At 38.6% G+C, this 26,973-nt stretch overlaps 1 protein-coding gene across 1 annotated transcript; it reads right to left on the bottom strand.

The window, feature by feature from the left end:
• Positions 1-367: 367 nt before the first annotated feature.
• Positions 368-26,674, bottom strand: LOC144630433 (puromycin-sensitive aminopeptidase-like). The gene is made up of 24 exons (XM_078488804.1): positions 26,416-26,674; positions 24,803-24,884; positions 23,876-24,075; positions 22,995-23,102; positions 21,620-21,820; positions 20,482-20,578; positions 19,750-19,783; positions 16,655-16,725; positions 15,670-15,704; positions 14,742-14,750; positions 14,464-14,615; positions 13,930-13,942; positions 13,655-13,759; positions 12,589-12,649; positions 11,932-12,041; positions 10,812-10,875; positions 9,661-9,794; positions 8,614-8,748; positions 7,612-7,831; positions 6,681-6,988; positions 5,900-5,952; positions 5,376-5,475; positions 4,108-4,153; positions 368-741 (listed from the first exon to the last, which is right to left on the bottom strand). The coding sequence occupies exons 1-24, from the start codon at positions 26,539-26,541 to the stop codon at positions 602-604; spliced, it is 2,604 nt and encodes an 867-aa protein (XP_078344930.1). The 5' UTR covers positions 26,542-26,674; the 3' UTR covers positions 368-601.
• Positions 26,675-26,973: the final 299 nt, after the last annotated feature.

Below are 26,973 nucleotides of genomic sequence, written 5' to 3'. Positions count from 1 at the left end.
TTTTATTTGAATGAACACACAGTAAGGTTTTAACCACGACTTTGTTAGGTTAGAGCCACCTTGTACAGTTAAATAATCAGTACCACATCAAAGTACTGCTAAATAGTAAAATGTTCATACGCTAAGGGTTTCACCCACAGACTTTTAAAATGGTAGAACCACCTTGAAGAACATATTTAACAGTACCAAATGAAAGTACTGCTCAATAACTTCAATTTGAATGTCCTAGAGATAATCAACAATATAATGAACGGGATTTTTTTCTTCTTTTTTTTCGGTAACACAGACCTACACGTGGCAACTATTTCTCGTAGCTATTTCTCTTGGTTTGAACTGTTTTTCTTAAAGTACTTGAACACATATGCAAAGGCGACAAGCTTAAAGGCGCTATGTTACGATAAAGCAAGTCGTTTCGTTTTTGCGATGAACAAAATTGCCCTTTAATTGAAGGACATCTCAAAATAATTGTTTCCTAAGGTAGAAAAACACCAAATAAGTAAAAATAAGCCAAAAAGGAACAAGGATGGTTAAGATTGGAGAAGATTAAGACGGATTTCGATGTTAAAATTCTTTAAGACCCGCCATCCGTGACATAGCCCCTTTAATAGCTCTTCTCTTGAAGCCAAACTCGCACATTGTCCGAATCACGTGATAACCACGTGATATGCAGGCGTATGCTCTCCAATGACTGTTGAACTGTACGCTCGGCGTTTGGAACTGAGCGCTTAGCAAAGAAATCCTACCAAACAATAAACAATAGCATTAATCAGTGCACGGTTATTAAAAGAGCTATGTCGCGTTAGTTTTTAAGATTTAGGTTCAACGTACATGAACATATACCCTCAAAGACAAGAATTGTTCCAAAAAGTCTTTTTTCAGTTAAATATGAAGTTGTCATGGTGATCTTTCCTGAACAAAAACTCTTTGGAAAACGAGTTAATTATGACGGAGAAATAGAGTGCGGGAGATTTTAGCGGAAGTGAGGTTTGAGTGAGATGTGATGACCTCCCATGCTGTTTTTAGCCTCGAAATGTATTTTTGGCCAATAAAGGCATCTTTAAAGAGTTACAACTTTGTTCAATGATCACCAATTTTCAACGTTCAATTTTTATCAAATTTGGAGAGAGGGTAAAATATTAACAAATAAAAACCGTGTGAGAAATTCCAAAATTTTCAAACCTTTCACAGTTACGGCAACTCGCATGCAAACATTTTTTTTATCCTCAGTTTACCAAATTAGGTATATATTTTTGCTGGAATTTGATATTAGAAAAACTCTTGGGAGTTAAGAGGGACGATGTACTGAAAATATCATGGTGTTTTTTAATACCTGTATGGCCATGTGCATGCTGTTGGTGGGCAGTTGTCAAGTACCGATTTCAACTACATTTCACGTGAATTTTGTTTCATCCCAAGAGACAAGATTTTGCACAAAGTACAATAACAACTAGATCTTTCCATCCAAATAAAAAAAATGGCCTTTGTGGTGGCAGTTTGAGATATTCCGTCGAATAGAAGGCCAAAATTGTGTATTTTTGGCATGTCACATGTAACACACAACCCGAATATGACAACATCAAAATCGTTTTCATTGTTTTCACCGTAACTAATGAGCTCTAAAATGCAAACTTCCGAAAGTTCATAAAATAACGAACATTTTGCAGTAATTTGTGCTACAATTGATGCCTGCCTTTTCAGAAACCAAAAGGTTTTTTATGATGAGGACGAAATGTCCAATGATTGTCATTATCGTCAGTGCCCATAATTGACATCAACCTTTACTACGGTTTCAGTGATCTTATCTTCAAAAAGAAGTAACGCATGGATGGTTCATAAAATAAACAATCTATGTGGTATGTTGCTTTCAACTATTAGCATCTTCCACTGGCTATTTGGCGTTTTTTCTGCGATGAGAACAGCAATGTCCAACATAACTTGCCGATATAGTTCTGTTTCTTTTGAACACCGTGTATCGTGCCATTTTATATTGAATGTATCGTGTATCGTGTATCATCGATCGTGTACGTACCGTGTGCCTTGTGTTTGAGCATCGTACATCGTCTATCGGCTACAATGCATGGATCAGTGTGCGAGGAACCGTGTTTTACTGCTTGGTTATTTTAAACAATGTTAATATTTTTTAGTCAAAGAACAAAACAACTTTTATGTGTACTTTAATTGCAAGCGGTGACGTTCCAAGTTAACCTTCACATAAAGTGGGTCACAAGATCGACAAAGAGGCTGTGTTTTACATGTTGAGACTGTTAACAAAATATTGTTTGATACCAATGGATTTTCGTTGCTTATCGTCCAAATGTACACCGCTGTTGATAGCTTTTGATAGTCCTGCTCCTTCTAGTTCTGTGAAAGGCGGCGTGCGAGTAGAAGCTCTGATAGCCGATCGATACATCTAGTAGATCGATACATCTAGTAGATCGATACATCTAGTAATTCAATAAAAAGAAACATAATTTCGTTCTCGTTCGTTACCTTATACAAAGGCAGTTAGAATAAAGTCAATTAACAGCTCACTGCAAGTATTCGAATACGAGAGTGTTAAAAATGCAAAGGCATGAAGCTATTTACCTTTTATGTTCTCAAAAAGCGTCAACATACATGTCCATGCAGACGTCGGCAACATGCAAGCCCTTCTTATTCTATTACAACAATTATTTTCGTTCAATCCTTTCAGTTTCAGTACCATTATTTTTGTCATCAAGATAAATACTAAGAGCTCCACACTTCAAAGCTTAAATCGCGGTAAAGCAGACTACAATCAAGCGACCTGCTCTTATAATACCCCGCCAAAATATTCCCTCCAAAAAGTGTTCGAAATATGAACCCTCAAATTCATGTTCATGTTACACGTGGTGTGACATCATGCTTATCGTGTAACGTGTATCGGTTCGTGTACGTAGCATCATCCTAGAGACAAAATTCTTCCAGCAATATTCCCAATCAGTGGGAATATTACAGGCTTTGAACTATGAAACCGTGCGAGGTCAAAATTCAACGTGTTCAGTATGTCAGTATGGTTTATTCAGTTTATTAAATCAGTGACATCAGTTTCCCTTCTCAAATTAAAAGTCTACATGAACAGCGTATTATAAACCCACTTGCATCATTAATTTCGCTTTGAATTTGGAGCAGAAACTGAACAAATACACGGAGTATTCCTATAATTTTGCAGAACCAGTGCAGAACGCTGTAATAAACTTCGAAGCGGCGTTGAATGAAATCATGCTGCATGTCTGCGTTTCAAATGACATTTGATCCCTTGCATCAATCGCGCGCACGCAACAAGTTCTAATGATGAATATATTTTATTCCGCGGCCACAACTCTCTATTACTGGTGCCGATAAAACCCTTCTGCTGTTAAGTTATCAAAAAGGGCTTCGCTGCGCTGGCCGTTGCAATAAAACAGCACAAAAATAAAAGGCGCAAACTTTTATTTTTTTAGCGTCGACGGGTAAACATGCGGCGCTACATTGTCTGCCGTGTTAGCGTATAAATTGTTTTCCTGAAAAGATCTGTAAACCGTTCTGTTTCATCTGCTTTACAAGCGCCGAAAACTTGAAACCGGAGACTTTACGTCTCATAAAAATCTTTTAAATGCCTTCACCATGTAAAAAAGTTAAACTTGAGCAAATTTAATTAGTGTTAATGTTGGGATAAACTTTATCGCCAGTTCATGTCGGGATGGTTCATGTCATCCAACAAGTCACGCACGACGCAGTATGTGTTCGGGAGCGACAAAGATAATTATTATTTTCATAGTCTTGTCTCTCCTTGCTCAAACATTGGTTGAGAATAATTTTAAGCAAGAATGTTAGGCAAAAAAATTCTGATCCATATTTTACGAACAAGATAAGCTTATAATTTGCAAAGTAGATGAACACGGTACACGATACTGATACACACGATAAACGATGCTCTGTACGCTATCAGCTATTATTGACACACGATACACGATGCATTATACACGGTATTTCTTCAGCCACGCACGGTGTACGATGCACTATACACGATTTTTTATTCGGATGCACGATGTACGATACTTAATACACGATGTTACGCTTTTGCTAACCAACAGCGTGCACTTGGCCGTATTTCCTTGAGGCTCTTTTCTGTTGCAAACGAATCTGTTGTAACCTTGAAATAAAACAAAATGGTCGAAAATTAATTTTGGAACATTCTTGTCCTCCCTAAAATGGGAAATATGGGTTCAGAATTTTGGGGATTAGAAAAATTGGAATATTTCCTTTCCTTTTTTTTTGGGGGGGGGGGGGAGGAAGGCGCAGGGGGATTATCTTCCCGTCACTTTTTTTCCATTGAATAACGTCTAGATCCCCCCCCCCCCGGAATAGGGCTTCTTCTGACCACTGATGTTGCTGCTCCATTCCATTATCAAAGGCTTGTTCAGCTGTCTCAGTGTACTTTTTTCAAGATCCTTTAATTTATCCGCAGAATTACATAAAACCCTGCTATCTTGCGACAGGTAACGACGCGCAGCATGTTTGTTTGTTACTTTGACGAAAGCCGACATCCCTATTCTTGATCAAATTGGCATACCGTAAAATTCCGGTTATAAGCCCCCCCGGTTATAGGCCCATCTATCTCGAAACAAAAAAATACATCCGATTATAAGCCCCCCCGGATATATGCTCCCCTCTACCGGATGACAGTACCGAACAGGGCTAAATGTTGCTTTATTATGCGTTTTTAACCTAAAAAAGGTATTTCGATCAACACTCCCGTGGCTCTTTTCGAAACGATTTTTTCATTCCGCTTATAAGCCCTCCCGGATATAAGCCCCTCCGCTTATAAGCCCACCCAAAACCCCTTACGAAGTTGTATAAGCCCAGGGCTTATAACCGGAATTCTACGGTATTGCAGATCGGATACCGAGATGTCAAAAGGTGAAAATGATAAGCCCTGACATGAACGATGAAATAATATTAGGGACCTTTAGATCGGCGAACGAGTACGAGATTTTGTACGAAGACGACTTTTCAAACTTTCTGCTTTTGCTTTCGATTATCACATTTGACACCAATCTGATAGGCTCCATTTGAAATAGTCAGCAACAGGGAAGAGTGGAGCTCTGAAAACGTAGCTGGGTCTTAACTATTTTAAAGAGGGCCAAAAGTTTATCAGTTTTAGAACTATTAAGTGCAACCTTCTCTAGATCGATCGATTGATCGATCGATTGATTGATTGGTCGATCGATACTCGATCTTGTACTAGTCTGCTTTCTTACGGTGCTCGTTAAGTGCTCTGGTGATATGAAGTTCCACGTACAATGTCGTGTCTACACAAGCCAAAGATTGATCAACATGCAGTCTAGAAACTCTTCTGGAATTTCCCAAGTTACCTTTATCAGACGAGGTAATAACAGTCCACTAGAAAAGCGATTGTAGAGCTCGTCCCAGTTGTCCTGGAAAAACTGCCAGGCTAGTTCACGCCCTAGTAAACTAAACAAACAAAATACATATATTAGATTCGGCTGAAAGTGTACACCCGGGACAAAATGGCCAACAAAGTCGGAGCGTTTCGTTGTTTCTTTAACATAAAGCGACTAGGTGCATTGCTGTTCTACAAGAACCGACTTCTGCAAGTTAGCCCCTCCCCCTCCCCCATCAACTCCTGGTCGCAGTATGATTCTAATAAAACTAACAGCTCGTCGAGTCCCATTTATACTCTTGGGTGAGAGTTGTGTATTGTCCAAGAACACACGGTGACCACAGACAGCACGGTGACACAACACAGTGACCACAGCCCGCGCTCGAGCCCTGACCACCAAATCCAGAGTTTAATGCACTAATCTTTAGACCACCGTGCCACCCAGGCACCCACTTTTCCAGCACTTTCTAGTTTGTAACCAGACCATTGGCTTACCTCCCGGTCACACCTGCAATGACAAAGACAGTATCCTGGGACCGAACCTCACTCTGAAAAATAATAGACAAAACAAGGTCATATAGCAACAAGCCATGAATGTATTAGAATGGATGGCATACTGCGGCAAGGCTACATATCAGTCGGGGAATCAAGTTCCAGTTGATGGCGACATCTCTTCTCCGAGAAGTGACTGAGCCCGCGGTTTTCGTCCCAGAAAGTTGCTAAGCAATATGACATATTAAAACACGCAATTGCTTTCGGGGTACTCGTGACCGCTCGCGCTAGTTTTTGATGGGATGAAATAATACAGAAATTCTTCGATTCCTTCAACGACGATTTGCTAAAACCGGCACTTATTCCCCCGACTGATATACTTCTAGATGCACAACCCTTATAAATCCCTTTTAGAAAGTGTCTAGCAGAACCACGCAATTTTTTGAGCATGCGAGGGGTGATCATTTGATTTGCGCATATTAAGTCCGTTTACCGCTGACTTTCATTTATTGGAACTTGCCAGAGTCGTGCTCTTGGTACTGACCAAAAAAAATTTAAAACACCCAAGAAAAGGAGAAAATACTTGTCAATGTAGAGTGGATGGGTATAAAACGTTGAAATGAATGTGTAACCGCTAGCAAGACGAGCAGAGTATCTACTAATCTTCTATAAAATTTCATATTTTTGACTTTTTTTTACTTAATTGTTTTGGTTTTACTTTTTCGTGGTTATAAATTACCATTAAAAATATCTGTCAAGTTTTTGAAGCTATTTCAAGACATACCGACATGGAGAAATCCAGCACTTTCTTGATCAGTTCAGGCTGTAAGACAGCCCCCATACATCTCATTATTCGTACTTTCTCTTCGTCTAAATCAGCTTCTCTGAACAACTTCATCATGGAGTCCAATGTGACGTCATCACCATGCTTAAGAACTGTGCTATACACCGCTGACCTCAAGTCTGCCGGGATGGTGGATTCACCTTTACAGTGAGCGTCAAATCTCTTTCGCGCCTCAGCGATTGTCGCTTGATCGCCACTGCGTCCCATACAACCAAGAACCAAGCCTCTTAAAAGCGCGTCCAAATGACCTGTAAGAAATATAAATTGTGTTCAGATAAATTACGCTGAGAAGCATGAAAAACCCAAATATAACAACCTAGTGGTAAAGAACCTGTTAGGCCAAGATTTTCCATTTAGAACCCCTTCACAAAAGAAATTCAGTAAACACTTCTATAAAGGGCATAAATAGAAAGTTATAAAGGGCATAAAAAGAAATAAGATAACCTAGAATAAGGTTTGTGTTAGTTTAGAATGCAGCCATTTAGACATAATTGCCATTTTAAGGACCTAAATGGCTTAATTTTTCAGTAAACAACAATTATATAAGAACTATTTTAGGCTAGCTTGGAAAAATGCATGTTCTTTGATGCGGGTTTTTACTGTAGTCCACATGACTGTCGTGAGTATAAACACGGAAACCAATGGATGTCATCAGACTGGCGCTTACATGTCATGGAGGTACTCGGAGTAGTTCTATTCCTCACCCCTCCCTGAACGTGGGGCAAAGTGAAAACTGAGTCCCCGACGGGAATCGAACCCACGATCTTCCACACACTAGTCGAACAATCTAACCACTGAGCTACAGGGCAACTGGTGGTGAGCTAGGTCATTTATTATAGGTTCATATGTATTTTTTTCGTTGCGTTGTTACCTTCGCCATCTTTAGGGTCCCATCCGACTTTACTGGCAATTTGCTCATAAAGCTTCACGCAGAAGGTCTGGAAACTAGGGTAGAACCCAGTGTTCTGCAACAGTTTGGCCAGATTGCTAAGGTTGGCAGTCAAGTCATTCCAGACGGTGTAGTTTGTCTCGTTTTTGAACTGTTCAGCTAATTTAAGGAATTCCGTGGTAGATGCAAGGCCTGCTTGTGCCTGAAAGGTAAAATTCAAAATACTGTGAAACAAAAGGATTCTATATGGCCCCGTTTTGATTTGACTGTTTCTCTACTAAAGTGGTCAGGTCCGGACCAATTTTTTGACAGGTCCATACCCAAGTTTTTCTGTCGTGTAAACGCGCCTAACTGATGTTTTAAAGAGCAGTTAGACTCTGGTAGCCCACATAAAATTTGCACTTTGTTTGGCTAACGAAGCGAGGGGGCTACTTTTAAGTGAGACATTTGCGCGACATTGTTTTGTTTAGTTTTGTTTTTTTGTTTGTTTGGTACAATGTAAAAAGAAAAGAATAACATTATCAGTTTAAACCAGTTAGCCAAATTCCAACGCAAAAGCCAACATCGTCTCCTGGGCTCTTTTCCCTTCAAAGTAAGTCTTCCCACTTTAAAGGGAAAAGCATCCTGAGGTTGAGCCAAAGCCGAATTCAAAGACTGAAAACTTTTCATGCAAAAGGAGTACAGGTTTACAGAGAAAAGGCTTCTCTTTCTAAATTTAGAGCTTCTGCTAGGAATTGACTTTGAAGTGACTTCCAAGCACGCATGTTCCGAGCAAATAGGAATACTATAAAAGATAAAATAGGATTTGTAAAATAATTTCACTTGAAAAACTGCATCAACGAAGCAATTTGTGCAATGTAAGTTCTTCAAGAAAAATAAAATCGGCTTGTCAGGCAATAAATTTCCGGTAAACGTTACATTATCAGTTTGTAACGTATCATCTCAAATGATAGCTGGCTAAGGAGGTGGGTTTCCTGTGCATACCAGAGCAAATAGATCACTCTGCAGTCCCAGTCTGTCTCTTGGGGGAACACTGTTGTCATTGATGGCTGGTAGAAGGAGTTCCAACATGGCGGATGAGTACTGTACACGATAGAAACCAACTTGACCTGGATTAACCTGCAATAGAAATGTCAGAACACTCTAAAAGTGATTTATTTGTGGAAACCAACCGTTATCTTTTGCAAATCTTCGCCACTTTTACATCTAAACGAGTTTCTTTTCATACAAGTACACTTCTCAGGAAAGAACTCGTTATGCTCTTCAGTAGAAGGAAATTTGCCAATTAACACGATCTTCCGAACTCAAATACACAAGAAATAATAGTGAAGGAAAAACGTGCTCACGTTTAGCTGTACATTTTTAATGTTTCATCTTAACTTATTACTATTTTTACACCAGTGTCCAGTTGTTCAAGGGACGGATAAAGCTATCCACTGGATAAACCACAAATCCAGTGGATAGTGTAGTATGTTTTGTAAGCATTATCCACTGGATAGCGTCATCCGTCCTTTGAACAGCTGGGCTTGGGCGAAGAGTTAAGTGTCTTACCCAAGAACACAACATAGAGCGGTTTTCACTTGAGTGTCGAAAGTAAATTGCGTTTGCTTTGGTTTTGCATTACTACGCTTAGTGATTGGCTTTAAAATCTCGCGCCACTTTCTCAGCCAATCAGAAGTAAAACCAAAACCAATCGTGACAAGAAAAAAAAAAAAGAAAAAAAGAAAAAAAAAACAATCGTGACTTGCTCGCGCACGTTTTCCCGCGCTTTCTGCCAGCTACATGTATTTGCTTCGAATTTTGATTGGTACACTGGATTGTCTGTGTCCTTTGTGATTGGCCAGAGTAATTACTTTGGTTTTGGTTTTACGACACTCAATTGAAAACTACTCAAATGACCCTGGCCATAACTCAAACCCTCTCTCTAGAGTCTAACACACTAACCATTAGGGCTACGATGCAGGTTTAGTTTGTTTACATAGAGCGTTAGCCTCATTTAATCATAATGGGGTAAGCTTGATTGTCATTTACCTTAATCCACTGGTCTTTCCCAACTCCATTGACCACAACAGTACAAGAGTCTTTTTCTAACAATGTTTCAACTACAGGTTGTGTAGGACTTGCACTGGTACACACAGCTATTGGTACCTTCCATTGAGAAGAATCTAAAATTTGATATAGAAGTTTTAGTAAACATTTTAAGGGTAAAACTTAGTGAAAAAACTTTTGAATAATTCTCCTTACTGATTGTCATACATTTCTTTTAAAGTTAGTTCAGAGATTTTGGTGTTACATCAAGATCCTATCCCCTTGTTGATGATTTTCTAATCACGTCTGCTTGACAATCAGACGATTAGCAACAATCTTGGACAAAACGGTTGAGACACCTTGCTAAGTTTCACCAATTTTGGTACTACAGCTCATTCTTGTCAATCCCCCTATTTCAATGTTGTCAATGTTGTCGTCTTATGAAAACAAAGCCTGGTGAGTTGCATACCCCATAAAACAACATTGAGTGGGGTGAGACGGGGATAACACGTTTTTAACAAGCTTGTAAGTCAAGACATTCGCAAAAAATCTGTGAAATGCGTTTTTCTCAACCGGTTTTGTCCGAGATTGAAGGTAGTCGTATTAAAGTGGCTGTATATAAAATACGAAACCCTAAGCTTTTCTTTGGGCTTCAATAAAACGGTCGTATTGACGACATAGTCGTAAGGTGTGGCTCCAACATACTTCCAGAAAGTAACGTCTCGTGATTAAAAGGAAAAAAAACGTTTCACTGTATGTTCTTACCCCCCCTGACCATGAAGAAAACAGCATCTTTCTCCGTGCAATTTATTCCTCCCCCACTTCAGATGAGGGTCCTTGTTGTAACCTGAAAAATTCCGTACTGATGACGCAACTGTACAGAGATCCGTGTAGTGTGTCTGATTGGTTGTTTCTTGGTTTTAAATTCATCTGCACGAACTAAACAACCAATCAGAGAAACGGATGTCTGTAGGGCCACGTCATCAGTATGGAATTTTTTTGGGTTGAACGTCAGCTCATCTCTTGAGCGGGGAAGAATTTAGCACACAATGGAGGTAGCCTGCGTTGCAGACAACCTAAACCCTGGCTGCAACGCAGGTTAAATGAGGGAGGACACGTTTTTAATTTAGTCTATTTTGTTGTCAGTGCTTAACCTTTTGTTGCACCATCTGCCGAGAACTTCCTTTGTGATATAGTGAGTTGAAAAGATTTTCCCTTCTGGAAAAAAAAATAGCGATCAGATTAAACACTTTTAAACAATATACCATACATAAGATCGAAAAGTAACGATCTCCCGAAAAATAGCGATAATGTCAATTTACACGGTACGACTTAATTGTCGCATGCGACAAAGTTACGACAGGCCTACGGCGGCATGACTCAGGACCACTTTCACACACACGCGTCTCTTGTAAGGATGTCGTATATTGTTTTACGTGATTTTTGAGTAGAATCGTACCGTCTAATTCGCCCCATAAAACTCGACGTTTGTAAGCAAATCTTAAGGTAGCGATCCTCCGAATGTAACTACCCTCGAACATTACTTGACTACTTGACTTGCTATTAGGAAACGAGGGGAAAAAAAAACAAACACAACAAAACAAAAACCTGTGTACGTACCAAACAGATCGGATGTTATTTTGTTGATGATGAACTTTACTTTAAAGACAATAGAGTACTCTGTTTTGATGTACCATAATTTTTTCAACAAGTTTTGATTGGATTGTGAAGTTTTATTCACAAATGAAGTTTGTATTTTTAGATACCTTTTTAATTGATATTGTAATTTTAAAGATTTTTTTCTAATATTATTGTAATTTTAGATACTTTTTTAATTGTAATTGCAATTACCTTTTAAGTTATATTTATATTGATTTCTATCTATTCATACCACAATCAAAATTTTGTACATATATACACTTTTTACCTTTTTAAAACGTCTTTTTATTTGTAATTTTTAAACCATTTTTTTTCACGAGAGCGTTTTAACGAGCTACGGCTCCTAAGCTTTTCGAGGTAAAATAAATTATGTCTTACGCCTTGTCTTTATTTCATTAGACGGATTGATCCACATTTGGTATACGTTTTAGTTACCCAAAGGAACTTAACGATACTCATTTCATATGACCAGTGTCACATATTTATTCTTGCTATTTTACCCATCTGAAATCTTATAGACCACACAGGACTTCAAACTATGTTTTCCCTTCATATTCCCTTTGACGTGTTATTATTGGAGATTGTAGAAATGAGAAAACCCATCATAATTAATACCTGTTCTGCTGTGACAGACAGTACTGGAAATCCCATTTGTTTTGTCCATGTGTCCATGACGGCAGCTACTGGTTTGGAACTGGCATGAGACAGACTAGCCCACAAATCATCTTGAAAACAAAGCACAAACTCAGAATGAAACCCAGATCGATACCAATTTTTGCTATACAAAAAGGGTCCGTTTGCACTTTTACAAAGAAGGTTGGTTTGATATTAAAGGTAAAGATCATTTTACTTAAAATAGAGAACTTTTACAAGGGTCTGTTTTGGTACTGTTACAGCGGTAAAAAGAGGTTTGTACAATTAGAAGAAGTACAACCTATAACCTACGGCAGAGGATTTTTTTTTTACTTTGTAAAAGACCGCAATAAAATGAAGTGTATTAATTTACAACTTTTCTTATAAATCGACACTAGTAAATTAAAGATGGTATTTTTTTTAGCTCGGTGATAAATAATAAAGATGTATTTTTCAACAATGACACGAGCATGGGACAAAGAAAAATTCTGAGTCCCCGACGGGAATCGAACCCATGGCCTCCCAGATACCGGTTGGGCGCTCTATTACCACTATAATCGAGTGGTCTAGTGGGGTATATGTTAAACTACAAAACCTCATGTGTTCACGTCACGAGCGTAATAGATTGATGTAACTAACCTGTTGAAGCAGCGCTGTATTCAAACTTTTTTAGGTAGTGATTAAGGCCCTTCCTAAAGTCCTTAGAATAAAAAACAATAATTACATAAACAGAAAATAGCAGCGTGAAATTGTGATTTTTTATGGTGGAAAGAAAGAAATGTTTTAAAAATAAAGTTCAATTAAATGTCTAAGTTTTGAGCTGACTCTTGTCTTGTCTATTATTTCTACAACACTTAACTAGTTCAAGACCTTTTCACTGCAAAATAAACCATCTGAATGCATTGGTCACACAACGCAATTCTGCAGTTTTGCCAAAACCTGCACATAGGGAAGCAACTAGGCGCGTAACATAAATAAGCTTACAGAGTGATTTTATGACTGTGAAAATTAATTGAGCCTTTTTATACAGAAATTACGCACAAGCTTTTTGGCGGCCGAGAACTGGGCCCACAGATGGAGTTTTCCCTTTTTATTGCTCGGGCAAATTAATTATTGACCGGTCGATAGCTTTATACCAAAAAGCTGAAGATGAAGCTAGCTCTGAGAGAAATTTCAAGTTTCTTTAGTTATTCTGAGGAAAGAAATACAAGTTTACGTCTGAAGTGGCCGAGAACTGGGCCCCATACTAAACAATAGGGGGCTTTAACAATCGGAAGGAGAAATTGGAAAAAGTCACACCTTTCATAAACTGCTAGCAGTCTCTCTTTTGCTCTGAAATCCGTGTGGATGTACGAAAAATAGCAAGCGAACCCGACATACGAGAGGGGGAAGCAGCTAGCCTTGAATTGCAAGTAGCGCAGGTACCGGAAGAAGAGCGACCGCGACCGCGCTTGCGCTACTTGCAAATCGAGGCTCGCAAGTTCTCTTTCTAGTATTATTTGCGTCAACATTAATTTTTTTGTGTTCGTCTCATGGATTTTAGATCAAATAAGAGACTGCTCGCTGTCTAAATCGTTTGTTAATACCTATATGTAGCAGTCCATGGAAGTCGAACGGGAGGGGAGGGGGGATTTATTATCGAATTATTTTTAGGCTGAGCCTTGTTTTCGGTGGCCAATTATGGCGATTTAACGTAAAAACTTACTTGATCTCCTACATACTGATGTAGCATTCTGATAATTGAAGCACCTTTGTTGTAAGATATAGTATCAAATATTTCCTCTATCTCCCCTGGGTGGCCAACTGGAACCTACAACAAAGTTATAACCTAAAATTTAATTATAACGAACATATTTTGCCAGTCCCTTATTACTTAGTTGCATCAGGTTTCTGCAGTAGTTTAATTTTGTCTAAGTTACTTCGAAAGCTCTGCAAGAACAATATTCATTTAATAACATAGAGAAAATACAAACACGTTACCTCTATTGGGTGACTTGAACATGCCACAGTTTCATAAATGGAAAAGACAAGCACTTATTAGTCATTGTTATTGAGCAATTTTCAATTGAGTGTCAAAACACCAAAACCAATGTAATCACACCGGCCAATCACAAAGGATGCAGACAGTCCAGTGAACCAATCACAACAAAACAAGAAGTGAAATACAGGGCGCCAGTGATTTAGTCACGATCGGTTTTGGTTTTACTTCTGATTGGTTCAGAAACTGGTTTGAGTTTTCATACTTGAGTAGCGTGAGCATCAGACTGTTCAGAACACAGGACTCTGAGTTTGTTGGAAGCTGCTTTGAGAATTGTCAGTACAGATCTATTCTCGTCAATCAAATAAGAAGTATTTTTCCACTGCATTCAGTTTGGTTTTGTCACTGTTGGGAAACTATATGGTTATGCTACCATGAGCGTGCAATACGTGCAAAGAGCTCCACATACCTTGCCCTCTGCACACATTGCGTGCCTATACTGCTAGCAAATAAATTCTTTAGAGGGAAACAAATACCTGTTACATAATGCATCAAGCTTCAAGGCACTGGCAAAATCAGTGCTTACAAACTGTGTCCATACATCAAACTCTGGGAAACAGTGATCGACAAGGAGGTACTCAATCCATGAAGCAAATCCTTCCTTCAGCCACAAGTGAGTCCACCATTCCTGAATTTACAATAAAAAGACTTAAAATGTGCACTATTGGTACAGCCAGGAACTATGTGGTTAATGACAGGCTTGCCACACGTGAAAAATTAAATACAAGTATTCTACCCAATCTTGGTAACTTACCACTGTCACCTAGAACAAAGATAAAAAAAGAAAAAAAAAATGTTACAAGGTTACAAACTATAGTTTATTTATGATAGTTTCATATTATGTTTTGGCCTGTGACCACATGTACTTCATGTATGTCAGGGGCGTAGCTTGCCTGTAGGACCATAGGCCCGGGGCTACAATTTTCTTAGCCCACTGAAGCACTTTCAAGATGAAATGGAAAGCAATATTCATTATAAATATCGGAACTACCCTTTCGCAATTTATCTTGTCTCCAGCAAGTAGAAACTAGGGAGACTTCTAGATTAGCCAAGTGATAGGTATGTGTCGTTAAGACAAGTGCATTGATATATTTAGCAATGAATGAAAATTGGCCCATTCTCTATAACAAAATGTCAAAATTTAGGTGCTGCCAAATTGCCTTTTGATGGTCTTTATCAGGAGCATACCCTGGAGCCCTCCCTCGCAACCTACCCCCCCCCCCCACCCCCCACAAGCCACTTGAACGACTTAACCTGAGATCATGCCCTCCTTCCCTATTTATCACTTCGGGAAAGTTTCCCTCTCCCTTTCGAAAAAGAGAAAAGAACACCTGATCGCAGGTTAAGACTGACTAGGCCTACAAACCATCAGAAAGCTGGCTACGTTATGCTATTGCTGAAGTATCACATATCAACAAATTCAAAACAAATTAATGAACAACCCTGAGACTGTGCAGTATGGAATGGAAATCAGCTTTAGCTTAGATTCTGTTCCACTTGCTGTTTCATATTTTTCTTCGGCTTTCAAGGTTCATTGATTGTCCTTGTAATTACATACAACTAATCATGCGATCAAAAGCAGTTGGGTTATGAACTTCACTGAGTTCATGTGTAATAAAAAGAAAAAAGTAATAAAAAATGACCAATAATTAAATAAATGTAAAATTAACAAATTGAATTACCAGATTTCCAAACCACATATGGGCAAGTTCATGACCTAAGAAAACAACAAAAAATTCTATTTAAAATCTAGCATTTTCATTGTCTCTACTCATTACTAACCATAGCCGTCATCTTGGGACCAAATAGCATGCAAAAGATTTTGGCTACTGGCGGGCCGGGGGGCGGATCCAGGATTTCGAGAAGGGGGGTCCGGGGGCATGCTCCCCCAGGAAATTTTGAAATTTAAGTCCTTGGTAATGCGATTTCCAGCATTCTGAGGGATGATTGTGGACAGTTTAAAACCTTAACAAACCATCCCTTTTTAAAGCTATTTTATTAAACAAGGACTATGTTTAAGTCTTTGCAATAATCAAGATCAACTAGTATCATAATCGACAGGCTTTTCATAATAAATACTCATAAAAGTCAGGCCAGAGAGTCTCTCGGTTGTCATCATGGTCCAAACTCCAAAGGTAGCGCTTGACTAGTTTTAAAGTGCTGTTTGAGCGCTCGTTATCAGTTGATGTTACTGGAATTATACACGCAATTATACAAGCCAGGAGCCTTGACAAGCAATAGACAGAAAGTGCAATCAATAAAGTTGTCATTTGTTACCTTAAGGGAAATTTGAACAAAAACAAATTGAGTTTCTTCGAAAAATTGAGTTTCTGCCGTCTCTGATTGCCATTTTCTCATCCAACGATCAAATTCAATGTCGCGAGTCTGTGGGCTAAGGAGATCTGACATATACATCTCGGAGACTTCAGCAATGTCTATATTTGTGCCTGCATCAATGGAACGAAGCGCTTATATAAAACGAATTTTAGACTGGCATTTTGTTTTGTTGACTTATGCTTTTTTGTCAGAAACCGCTTGTGTTAGAATGTTTTTTTCTTTTAGTTAAGGAGGTTTGACCAAACCACCCGAACCACCCCTGGAACCGCCCCAGTTATATTGTAAAAATGTAAAACATCACATCAATTAAGTCAGTAGTCTTGCACTCACCAACAACCAAAGCCACATACTGTTTAGCTGCTGCAGAAGAATCTTTTGGATCAATCAACAGGCAGGTCTCCCTAACAATAGCAAAAACAGATGATTATAAATAAAAATACTGATTATGAGTCAAATGAAAAAGGTAATTTTATGACGTGAAAAATGGACTTTCCAAAACTTATCTATACCCACCCCATGGAGGATCATTGGAAATTCTGAGGGGGTGGGGAGGGGGTCTCAAAGGCCAAATTTTTTAAAGGAAAGTATGGGGCTTAACTGGAATTTTTTTTTTTTTTTTTTTTTTTAATGCATTTATTTAATATCACACGTTACAGAAAGTGAAAAAAAAAAACAGTTACAAAAAAAAAGAAGATAAAAATACATCAAGTTACACAATTTAACCGATAAAGCCTAACTTACTAACAAATACTTTTAACTAGTCTAAATTTTTACATAAATTTCTCTACACGGTATTTAAAATTAAGTTTCCTAACGAATTCAATTACCCCAGGCTCTATTTGATTAAGTTTCTGATTGTAAAGGTAATACTTAGCTAATAACATGCAGTAATTTAATTTCTTTTTTAGAGAGTGTCGTTGCAGTTGAGCAGAATTTAGTGATTTACCAAAGAGTAGTTCTTCATCACTTTGCGTAAAGGAGGTGCCGTTTTCTTCATTGAAGTGTTGTAAAACTTTATGAAAGAATTGTTTAGAAAGGTGGCAGTCGATGAAAGTATGACTTATCGAATCTGGATGGCCGCAGTAGGTGCAGTCCGAGTTGTTCGATACTCCAAAGAGGTGAAGTTCCTTTTTGGAGACAAGTATCCTATGAGCAAGTTTGAAGTAAAATTCTTTAAGTTTGTTCTCTTTGCACATAAATTTAATTTGCTTAAAGTAGTTTTTCCAATGAATATCATTTGATGATAGATCTCGTTCCCATTTACTAAGTGCAATTATTTTGGGAGTACTTTTCTTTATAAAAAGCCAGTAATAGTCTTTGTTTTTTGTTTTCGTAAGATCGATCGATATTGTAGGTGACAATTGAAAATTCACACTATCAAGAAAGAGTGACTTATTTAATTGAGCATGTTTTGCTCTTTCTACTAGATGTTTCGGAATTGCAGATATGATTTGGTAATAATTTAAGAAGTTGCACTTAATTGTGTATGTTTGTTTGAATTCTTGAAATGATAAAAACTTTCCGTTCTCGCTGAGAATATCTTGGATAGAGACAATTCCTTCTTCAAACCAGCTTTTCAGAAAAATCGGCCTATTCCCAATGAGAATTTCTTTGTTATTGAACAGTATCATTTCTTGTCCATTGTCACTTTCATACAGGGTTTTAAGTTCTAAAAAGTACCACAATACCTGTTTGTAAAAAGGAGGTATATCAGTCTGGTTGAGAAATTTTTTATCGTAATTACAACGTAATAGAAAGTTTAAACCACCGTATTCTCTGAAAAAATGATAGGGAATTGCCTTCCAGTTCTCCTTCCTTGAAAGCGCGTCGGTTATCAAAAATCTAGAAATCCAAGCAAGTTTTAATGATTTAGCTATTACCTCCATATTTGGCACACGTAATCCTCCGTCAACATAGTCTTGATACATGACTTGCCTTTTAACTTTGTCCGGTTTTTTACACCAGATAAAGTCAAATAGAGAGGTTGTAACTGAAGAGACAGTTTCCGAGGGGATGACTAACATTGAAGTGGAGTATACTAAATGTGGAATGCCGAGACTTTTTGTTATCAAACACCTTCCAAATAAACTGAGATTCCTTGATCTCCAAATATCAAGATTAGTATTAAGCTTTCGAACCTTAAGCGTAAAGTTTCTTTTCTCATTCCCATTTTCATCGTAAGAAACAAAGATCCCAAGAGTTCTAACAGGTTCTTTTGTCCATTTTAGATTGAAGGGCTGATCTTCCCTATTGCGCCATGGGCCTAACCATATCGCTTTGGTTTTTGAAGTGTTTAGTTTCAGACCTGAAAATGTCCCGAAATCGTTAACTATTGCAATCAAGTTTTGGACAGAAAATAAATTATCACAAAAGGCTGATGTGTCATCCGCGAATTGACTTATTTTCGACTCTGTTCCAAAGATTGTGATACCTCTGACAGTTTTGTCTTGTCGGATCTTTGTGGCAAGAACTTCTGCAGCTAAGATGAAGAGATACGGTGATAAGGGGCAACCCTGCCTCACCCCTCTCGACAATTTAAAATAGTTTGTACAAAAACCATTGTTCAAGACGCTGCTCTCAGAGTTCGTATAGAACGTAGAGATCCATTTTTTAATGCCGTTACCAAAGTTGAACAGGTTGAGGGTATTTTGAATAAAAGAACATTCTAGGGTATCGAATGCTTTTTGAAAGTCTAGAAGTAGCAGTATCCCAGGGATCTTTTGTAGCTCAGTTTGCTGGATAATGTCATTTATAAGCCTAATGTTTTGTCCTATGTATCTCCCTTTCATAAAACCGGTCTGATCTGGATGGATAAGAGATGGTAAGACGCGTTCTATCCTCTTAGCAATAACTTTTGACGCTATCTTATAGTCTACGTTTAATAGCGTTATTGGACGCCAATTTGACAAAAACAACAAATTTGCATCTTCTTTGGGTAGAAGCGTGATAACTCCTCTTCGCTGGGACACAGACATTTCGCCGAAATCAAAAGCTGCATTTAGACTATTTACTTAACTGGAATTTGCAGAGGGGTGGAGGGATTCAAACCAAAAAAAAACATCCGTGGGAGGGATATGGATGTTTTCTGGTAGCACATGATTAAAAACTTTATTCAAAATGTATAATAAAAACAAATAAGCCACCATGTCTGGATGTTATTTAAAAGTTGAATATTATAATGTTGTAGTCTGCAACAAAAGCCTAACAAATGGGGTTTCCTTCTGAAAACTAATTGATTAACCCAACATGAAATGAAGAAACATTAATTTTTTTAATTTTAAAAATGTTTGTTTTGACTACTTTGTGAAAATGATCTTCATGCTAGTAAATATTCCTAGGCTTATCAGCCGACCATTTTTTTTTCATGATTACCCTGCAGCGTAACACACTTGTAACATGTTTAATAATTTAATAAGTGAACATACCTGTAGGTTACCAGGCCCCAGTTTTCCATAGCTCCTGTGATCAAAATAACAAATGTCATGGTAGTTCTCATTAGCACTTTCTAAAAATTAGCAGTTGTACAAAAAATCATAGCTCTAGGCTCTAGATTCACAGCTCCTTCCTAACAATTAAACACAAATTTGATATCTTCATTTGTCTTTCTTAATGATGTCAGACAAAACCACCAAGTTGACACCTTGAGGGATAGAGTGGTGGGGTGGGGGCGGGGGGTGGAATCAGAGAGCCATGATTCAAAGCAGGTAAACAGGTAAAGTAGGAAAAGTTTGCGTCGAACCAAGTGGCCCATACAGACCGAAGCTAATCCCGGTTTCTGTAGCATGAAGCGACTAGGAGTATTTCTACTCCCCCCTGGATGGGATGCTCGTCCATTGCAGGGTTACCCTCCAGCATTAATTGGCCAGTACCCATTTATACACCTGGGTGGAGAGAGGTACTATGAGAGTAAAGTGTCTTGCCCAAGAACACAACACAATGACCCTGGCCACGGCTCAAACCCAGACGGCACAATCCTGAGCCCTGTGTACTAACCATCAGGCCACTGCGCCTCCCACATCAGACATGTAAACAAAAATTATTTGACTCAGTTTTAAAAATAAGGCACAGCAGTGATGGGTCAGAATGTAATGTAGATGTGATTCCTGGCTAACATGAAATTCTGATGAAATTGGAGGAATAGCTATATTTAATTTTACCTATAACAAAGTCTTGGATAGCAATGAGATCAAGCTTTGGCAGTAGGTAACCAATACCAAAATACTCTTTGTAGAAGGGTAGGCACTTCTTGGCAACCTAGACATTGATGTCAATAAAAATATCAGAATATGTCTTCTTTGGATAGCTGTTATGTTCAAGTTTACCCTTGGTACAATTTGGTGTTTTCCTTTGTTCAGGTGTAATGAGTTTAAAACGAAGGAAAAACCATCATACCAATTTGGACCACAACATAAGGCAGTCTTTCATAGACTACATTTGAACCCAGCTAATTTGAACTCGGTTATTTCAAAACTATTACCCATTATTTCAAACTAAAACCCGTTTCCCTTGGATTTGCCCTTCAGTCATTTACTATCGGCTATTTCGAACTCCTGCTATTTCAAACTATTATTTTGCATGTTTCCCCTGATGGTTCAAAATAACAGGGTTCAGCTGTTATGGCAGATATGTCTACATAATCAATGAACATGGAGGCATTACTATTACTAAGTACCAGTCAAGTTCATTAGCCCATCAGCCAGTGCCTCCATGTATCTCCCATTTTAGTTAAGCACAAAGCGATTGAGAGTATACATATGTATTTCTTACTTAATTCACCCTGGATGGCATGGGATGCTACAATCATTGACAAAAGTCATTGGCCCACCTACCCCCATCCCCCCGTTTCAATGTTGGATAGTACAATGTGCCCAAACTCCCCGTGCAGTGCGTTTCAGTGTGCTAACAAAAGTAAGCAGCAATTGAAGGCAATATTTTTTTGCATGCTACGCAACATTGCAAAGGGGGAGAGGGGAAAGTACTTAACGTTTTCACATTCCAAGTAAGAAAAATAGCAACTGCGCCAAGGTTTTGTCAATGATTGTAGTCCATCACACTTGGTTACCCCCTACCAAGTAATTCCCTAGGGCCATTCATAAATACACCTCGAGGGTAAGCATTGTGAGAGTACATCGTCTTGCCTACTAGTACTAACACAACACAATGACCCTGGGCAGGGCTCAAAACACAGAATGCTTAGTCGAGAGTCCAGTGGACTAGCGATCAGGCCACGTCACCTCCCTAAAGAGTATAAGGATTGGCTTAAAACATTTTTAAAATAATAATAAACTCACTCACCTCTAAAGCAAACTTTCCCTGGATAGCTTTTCCCTTTGCAGTGTAAACTCTGATAGTAACACCATCAGAATCTTTTCCTTCAACATAGTCAAACTCTCCTACAACAAATGCCACAAGATATGTAGACATGATAGGTGTTCTGGCAAACTTCACCACTTTAAGAGAAGTGTCATCAGTGTAATCTTTCTCTTCTGTCAGATTCTGAAAATAAAATAGCAATGAAAGTAGATTCCTTTAGAGGCAGTTTGAATATTTAACAGTCAATTGTATTCATCTACATAACATCAAACTCAGAAGATAAAATTTTGGACAATTTAAATTTAATATCAATTTTAATTTTAAGGCAAATAAAAATGAATCATTGATTCAGGGGGAAAATTGGGCTGGCAATCAAAACTGAACATTTAAAAGCCACCTTAGCCCTTAGGTTTTTTCCTTAAGTTGAGCCCTGTAACCCTGTTGGGTGTTTGGAATGTTTGATCTTGTGAGTCTCCCTTAGTTAACTGACACAATTTTGAGACTTAACTTCCAACAAACAATAGTTGGAAATTGACTAGCATTATACAGATGCAATATAATGCATGCAGAGATACTTGTAGCTATAGCCCTTTGCACACATTGTAGACCTATCATACTAGCACTATTAGCATCCAATGTGTGCCGAGTGCTATATAGCTTGAGCCCTTTGCACAAATTGCAGACCTTTCATACTAGAACTAAAGGCATGCAATGTGTGCAGAGAGCTTTGTAGCTTTCTCCCTTAGCATGCATTGCATGCCTTTCATGCTAAAGCATTAAAGGCATGCAATGAGTACAGAGAATAGTGCAGCATATCCCTTTGCATGCATTGCAGACCTATGATTCTAAGTTGTATAGACATTCAGCTTTACTCCTTTGCATATGATGCTAAAGCATCACAGGCATGTAATGCTTATAGAAATCCATTTAGTTTTATCCCTTCGCACATATATTGTGGGTCTGCATGTATGCTCAATAACCCATTATTGGATGGCAAGCACAAAATACCTGCAGAGAGCTAATTGTACCTGTGAAGTTGTGCATGCATTACATTGTGTAGTCTAGAGATTTAGCAGGGCTGTCATTAAGGGCTCTTACCTGTAACACCTATTACAGTTGAGATCACTTGATGTTAAGGGTGAAGATGTTGAGTGGTGTTACTTTACACTTAGCTTGTATACAGAGTGAAATGCTACATGTGATATTAAAGTTCAATGTAACAGCTGTTTAAAAACTTAACAACAGCAGTGTCTAGAGAGTCTGTAAACCTTGCATGTACCTTTGGTTACAGTACATCAAGTTACAGAAAAAAGCTTAGTTAAATATTAATTTTGTCTGCACTCTGAGACTTACTAACCATATTTGATAAAGCCACTCTGTCCTTGGGAACAACCAGGGTGATATCAAATGTGGCGCGAATGGTTGGCTCATCCCAACAGGGAAATGCTCTGCGTGCACCTGTAGGCTGTTAATTTCAACATAAAATAATTAGTACAATTTGTCAGGATACCCACATAAGGCCAGGAAGTCCTTGTTTAATATATAACTGCTATCTGTACATAAAAGAATGATATCCTTAATATAATTATCATGAATATGTGCCGGGAGTTTGCCATAATTATTCAAAAACTTAGTACACTTGAGAAGACACATCCAACCTCTTTTAAAGTGAGAGCTTTCAGTAAGACCTCAATGGCACCTACATGTGCGTGATTTTGGGGATAATATTACAGGGTGGTAAAGGGGGTCCTAATCTCAAATCATGAGCATTTTTAGACCAATTTCATTAATCATGTATTCAATATACATTATTTGAAAAAAATGAGCTTTAATTGATTAAAAATAGTTAATTCCCCTTTCAATAGCCCAGTAACAAGAGTAGTTCATCTCTCAGGGGAGTCAATGCAAGACAAACCTAAAACGCATAAGTTAAGCCAAGAGAATGCGTCCTCCACACAACCTGGTCTTTGGCTTTATGATTCATGTCGTTTGTCAATTGATGCTTCACTACCAGGAATTGATTTATGAATATGTAGTTCATTTTTGGTTTGCACAAACCTTTTCAGCCAGAACCATGAATCACGGCTTTCAAAATAAACAGATCACACAACATACTAGAGTTGGTAATTTATGCATCATGGCCAGATTTGAGCTGTTTCACATGTCACACATTAATTTTGCTCAGATCAGGAGTCATGTACTGCCCCTTTTCAATGCTGATTTTATTGTTGAATATACCTCAAAGTGTGTAACAGCACAGAACTTCTGATTTCCATCTTCTCCAGTGTATTTACATCTGTAGAATCCTTTTAACTTATCATTCAGTTCTCCAGTAAAATTCAGGGACAACAGGCCTCTCCCCAAGGGAAGGGGTAAGGAAAAGCTAACGATAACCGTTTCTTCCTCTTTATTATGTATTATGTTTGAAGATGGATAATCTAAAAGCAAAAATGCGGAAACAATATTATCTTATGTCAGGGACAACATCAAACTCTACCCTCTTGATCCAGACAAGGCCATCGGCAGGATTTTGCATGGGTGGGTGTGAGTACTAGAGGTGTGAGCATCTAGGGGGGTTCAGGGGTATTCTCCCCTGGGAAATTTTGAAAAGTCAAGGTGTTAATTTCCTGCAATCTGCAAGTCAACCCTCACTCCTCAAATAGGCAGAACTATGTGGCCAATGGGATGGGGGGAGTAGATGCACCCATTGCACCCACCCCCCTACCCCTGCCTATGGCCCTGGCTTATCATTAGACCACTGCACCACCTGGTAAGCTCCCTTTTCATTGTCATCAGATTAGATACTAACCATGTGCGATCAGGACTTTTTCCTGTCTCTAAAGTGTGTCTTCTTAAGGCAGGCCTACAGTCATTGCCAAAAGTCATTGGCCTGCCCACCCCGATCCCCCCATTTCAGTGTTGGATAGCACAATTCAATGTGCCCAAACTCCTTGTGCAGTGGGTTTCAGTTGGCGAGCAAAAGTAGGCAGCAATTGGAGGCATTATTTTTTTGCATACTATGCAACGTTGTAAAGGTGGAAGGGGAAATTACTTACGGTAACTTGTTAATGTTTCAAGTAAGAAAAACAGCAACTGCAACGCACCAAGGTTTTGTCAATGATATGATATACCACTTATAATATATTAAATACATTAAATACTTACTATGTTCTCCAACAGAAAAGCTGGCTGATTTGACATTTATATCTAGACAGTTGATGGTCACTGTATTGGTTTCTTCCTTAACCTGAGAATATTAGGGACTGTTCGTTATTTATGCCTAAGGGGGGGGGGGGCAGTGTTTAGAGTGGGGGGGGGGTAAAATTTTCAAAATCAATAAAAGGGGGGTGTTTTTTTTAAAATACAGTAGAAATAAGGTGGGTAAGCTTTAAGAAACAAACATTGATTGATTGATTGAAACATTGATTTAAACATTGATTGATTGATTGATTGATTGATTGATTGATTGATTGATTGAAACTGTTGTTTCAATAGTCTCAACAGATGTGTAGCCGTTTTGCAGACATTTCAAAAGTTGCTCTCTGTTTGAGAATTCTGTTTCAAAAGAACCTGGTCTTAGTTTAAAAAGCCAAGAAAACAGGACGTGGAGTAGCGTTATTTAAAGGTTCCCATATACATGTATATTAACTTATTAAATACCTTTACATGCAATCTGATATTTAATAATGGCAAAACCCACATGTGTCATTTACCCGGGCCAGTTGTAGTTTTTTAAAATACAGTATTGTAGTGCGCATGTAAATAGAAATACTCTAACAGCAAAACTAGAGATCGTTCCAGCTTGCCAACGCCATATAGGAGTCACATGGATATGGGGAGAGACTACGACGAACTGATTTCTTTCTTATATTGGATCTTCTCTGGGCCTATAATAATACCAGCACTGCAGATTCGCTTTCTTTACTGAGTGCTTCAATTCTGTATGATCACAAATGACCTTGCACTGGATTTTGGTTTATTGGCACGCAGCCAGAACAAATGCTGTATGCAATTTCACAATTGGAAGTACATCACGTCCTGAGGGTAGGGGGAGGGGGATAAAATTTAAGGCCTGTCATGTACACGGGGGGGGGGGGGGGTTTAAAATACCCTCTTTTGGGGAGGGTAATATAAATTTTACATAAGCCTGAATTGGTTTAAAATCACCCCCCCCCCTCCTTAGCCATAAATAACGAACAGTCCCTTAATAATTGTTATTAAAACAGTAACTACCGGTATTTTTCCTATCAATCGCAAAACATGGCAGCAATGGAGAAAGAAAAGGTCGATGTAGTGGTTAAACTCAGCTGAGAAAAGTGAAAACAGATGAACCACCAACACTCTTTTGCAAATCTGCAAGTCTGTAATATTTCTTATATCACAACTTTTTCTGGAAAACCCCAAAATTTGGGTCGGTCAGACGACGGTAAATGAAGAAAAAAAGGGGAAGGCCTAAGCATCTAAAAATCTAGAACCCAGCAAGATATAGACTGCATATTTTGACAAGATCACATGTTTACAACTGAACAGCAACCTGGTTACCGGTACATATAGTTAGGGCAGCCCCCTCAGAATGTTTGGTACTCTCCCCAAGCTGTGCTTGCCATATAATGACCAACTCCTCTCCCCCCGGGCAACCACTGAGGTTCCTCCCCTCCCTCCCCACACAGATAACACTCACACACAGCACAAAGTTTTGATCATCAGTGAAACCTAAAACATATCATTACCAATTGTCAAAAGTCAGTTCCATTTTGTTCACAAACTAAAATTTTTACCTCCACATCGATTACTTCCTCGCCAGTGAAAGTAAATTCTGTAAGATTTGGCTTCAGAGTCAATTTGTAGTTCTTTGGAAGCACGCTTGTTGGAAGCCGTTCAAAGGGTTTCTTTACCGAGCTCATTATTCTTGCAACAGCTCTAAAACGAACTGTAGAAGATGCCAAAAGACCCAATCTAGCTCCCACAAAAGTGGAAGGTCGAAATACAAGGCAAGAAAGAATTTTGGAATATTTTCCTTCGTGCAACACCAAGAGCACGATTGATTGGCGATCTCAGTCCGAATCTTCCCAGTCCCTTTTCAGATTCTCGCGCCACGTAGCGCAGCCAAGATGACTACTTGCGTGACAACTGTGCAACAAGTAACGCAACGCTGTGTTTAACATGCACGAGGTCTAATTACCATGCAAGAGGAAAGAATGCAAGAAAATTTCAAATAGCTAGGGCAACTAGCCTGCGTTGCAGACGAACTAAGCCCTGGTATAGTCCGACTATACCGGAGTTTAGTTCGTGTGCAACGCAGGCTAGTAGTACTCAGGCTATAGGGCAACTAACTC

Source organism: Oculina patagonica, chromosome 11 (assembly GCF_052425735.1).
Source record: "Oculina patagonica isolate OP01 chromosome 11, crgOcupat, whole genome shotgun sequence".
Taxonomy (NCBI): Eukaryota; Metazoa; Cnidaria; class Anthozoa; order Scleractinia; family Oculinidae; genus Oculina; species Oculina patagonica.
The sequence above is the reverse complement of the archived record's forward strand: the minus strand, read 5'-3'. Positions and strand labels throughout refer to the sequence as shown.

What these genes read in the sequence shown, in the direction of transcription:
- LOC144630433 (XM_078488804.1), bottom strand. Translation starts at nt 26,541, where the DNA reads ATGAGCTCGGTAAAGAAACCCTTTGAACGGCTTCCAACAAGCGTGCTT. An exon ending in TATCCAAGACTTTGTTATAG is followed by an intron (nt 19,784 to 20,481) that starts GTAAAATTAAAT and finishes TTTTGATCACAG; the next exon opens with GAGCTATGGAAAACTGGGGC. An exon ending in AGAGTGATCTATTTGCTCTG is followed by an intron (nt 7,832 to 8,613) that starts GTATGCACAGGA and finishes TTTACCTTTCAG; the next exon opens with GCACAAGCAGGCCTTGCATC.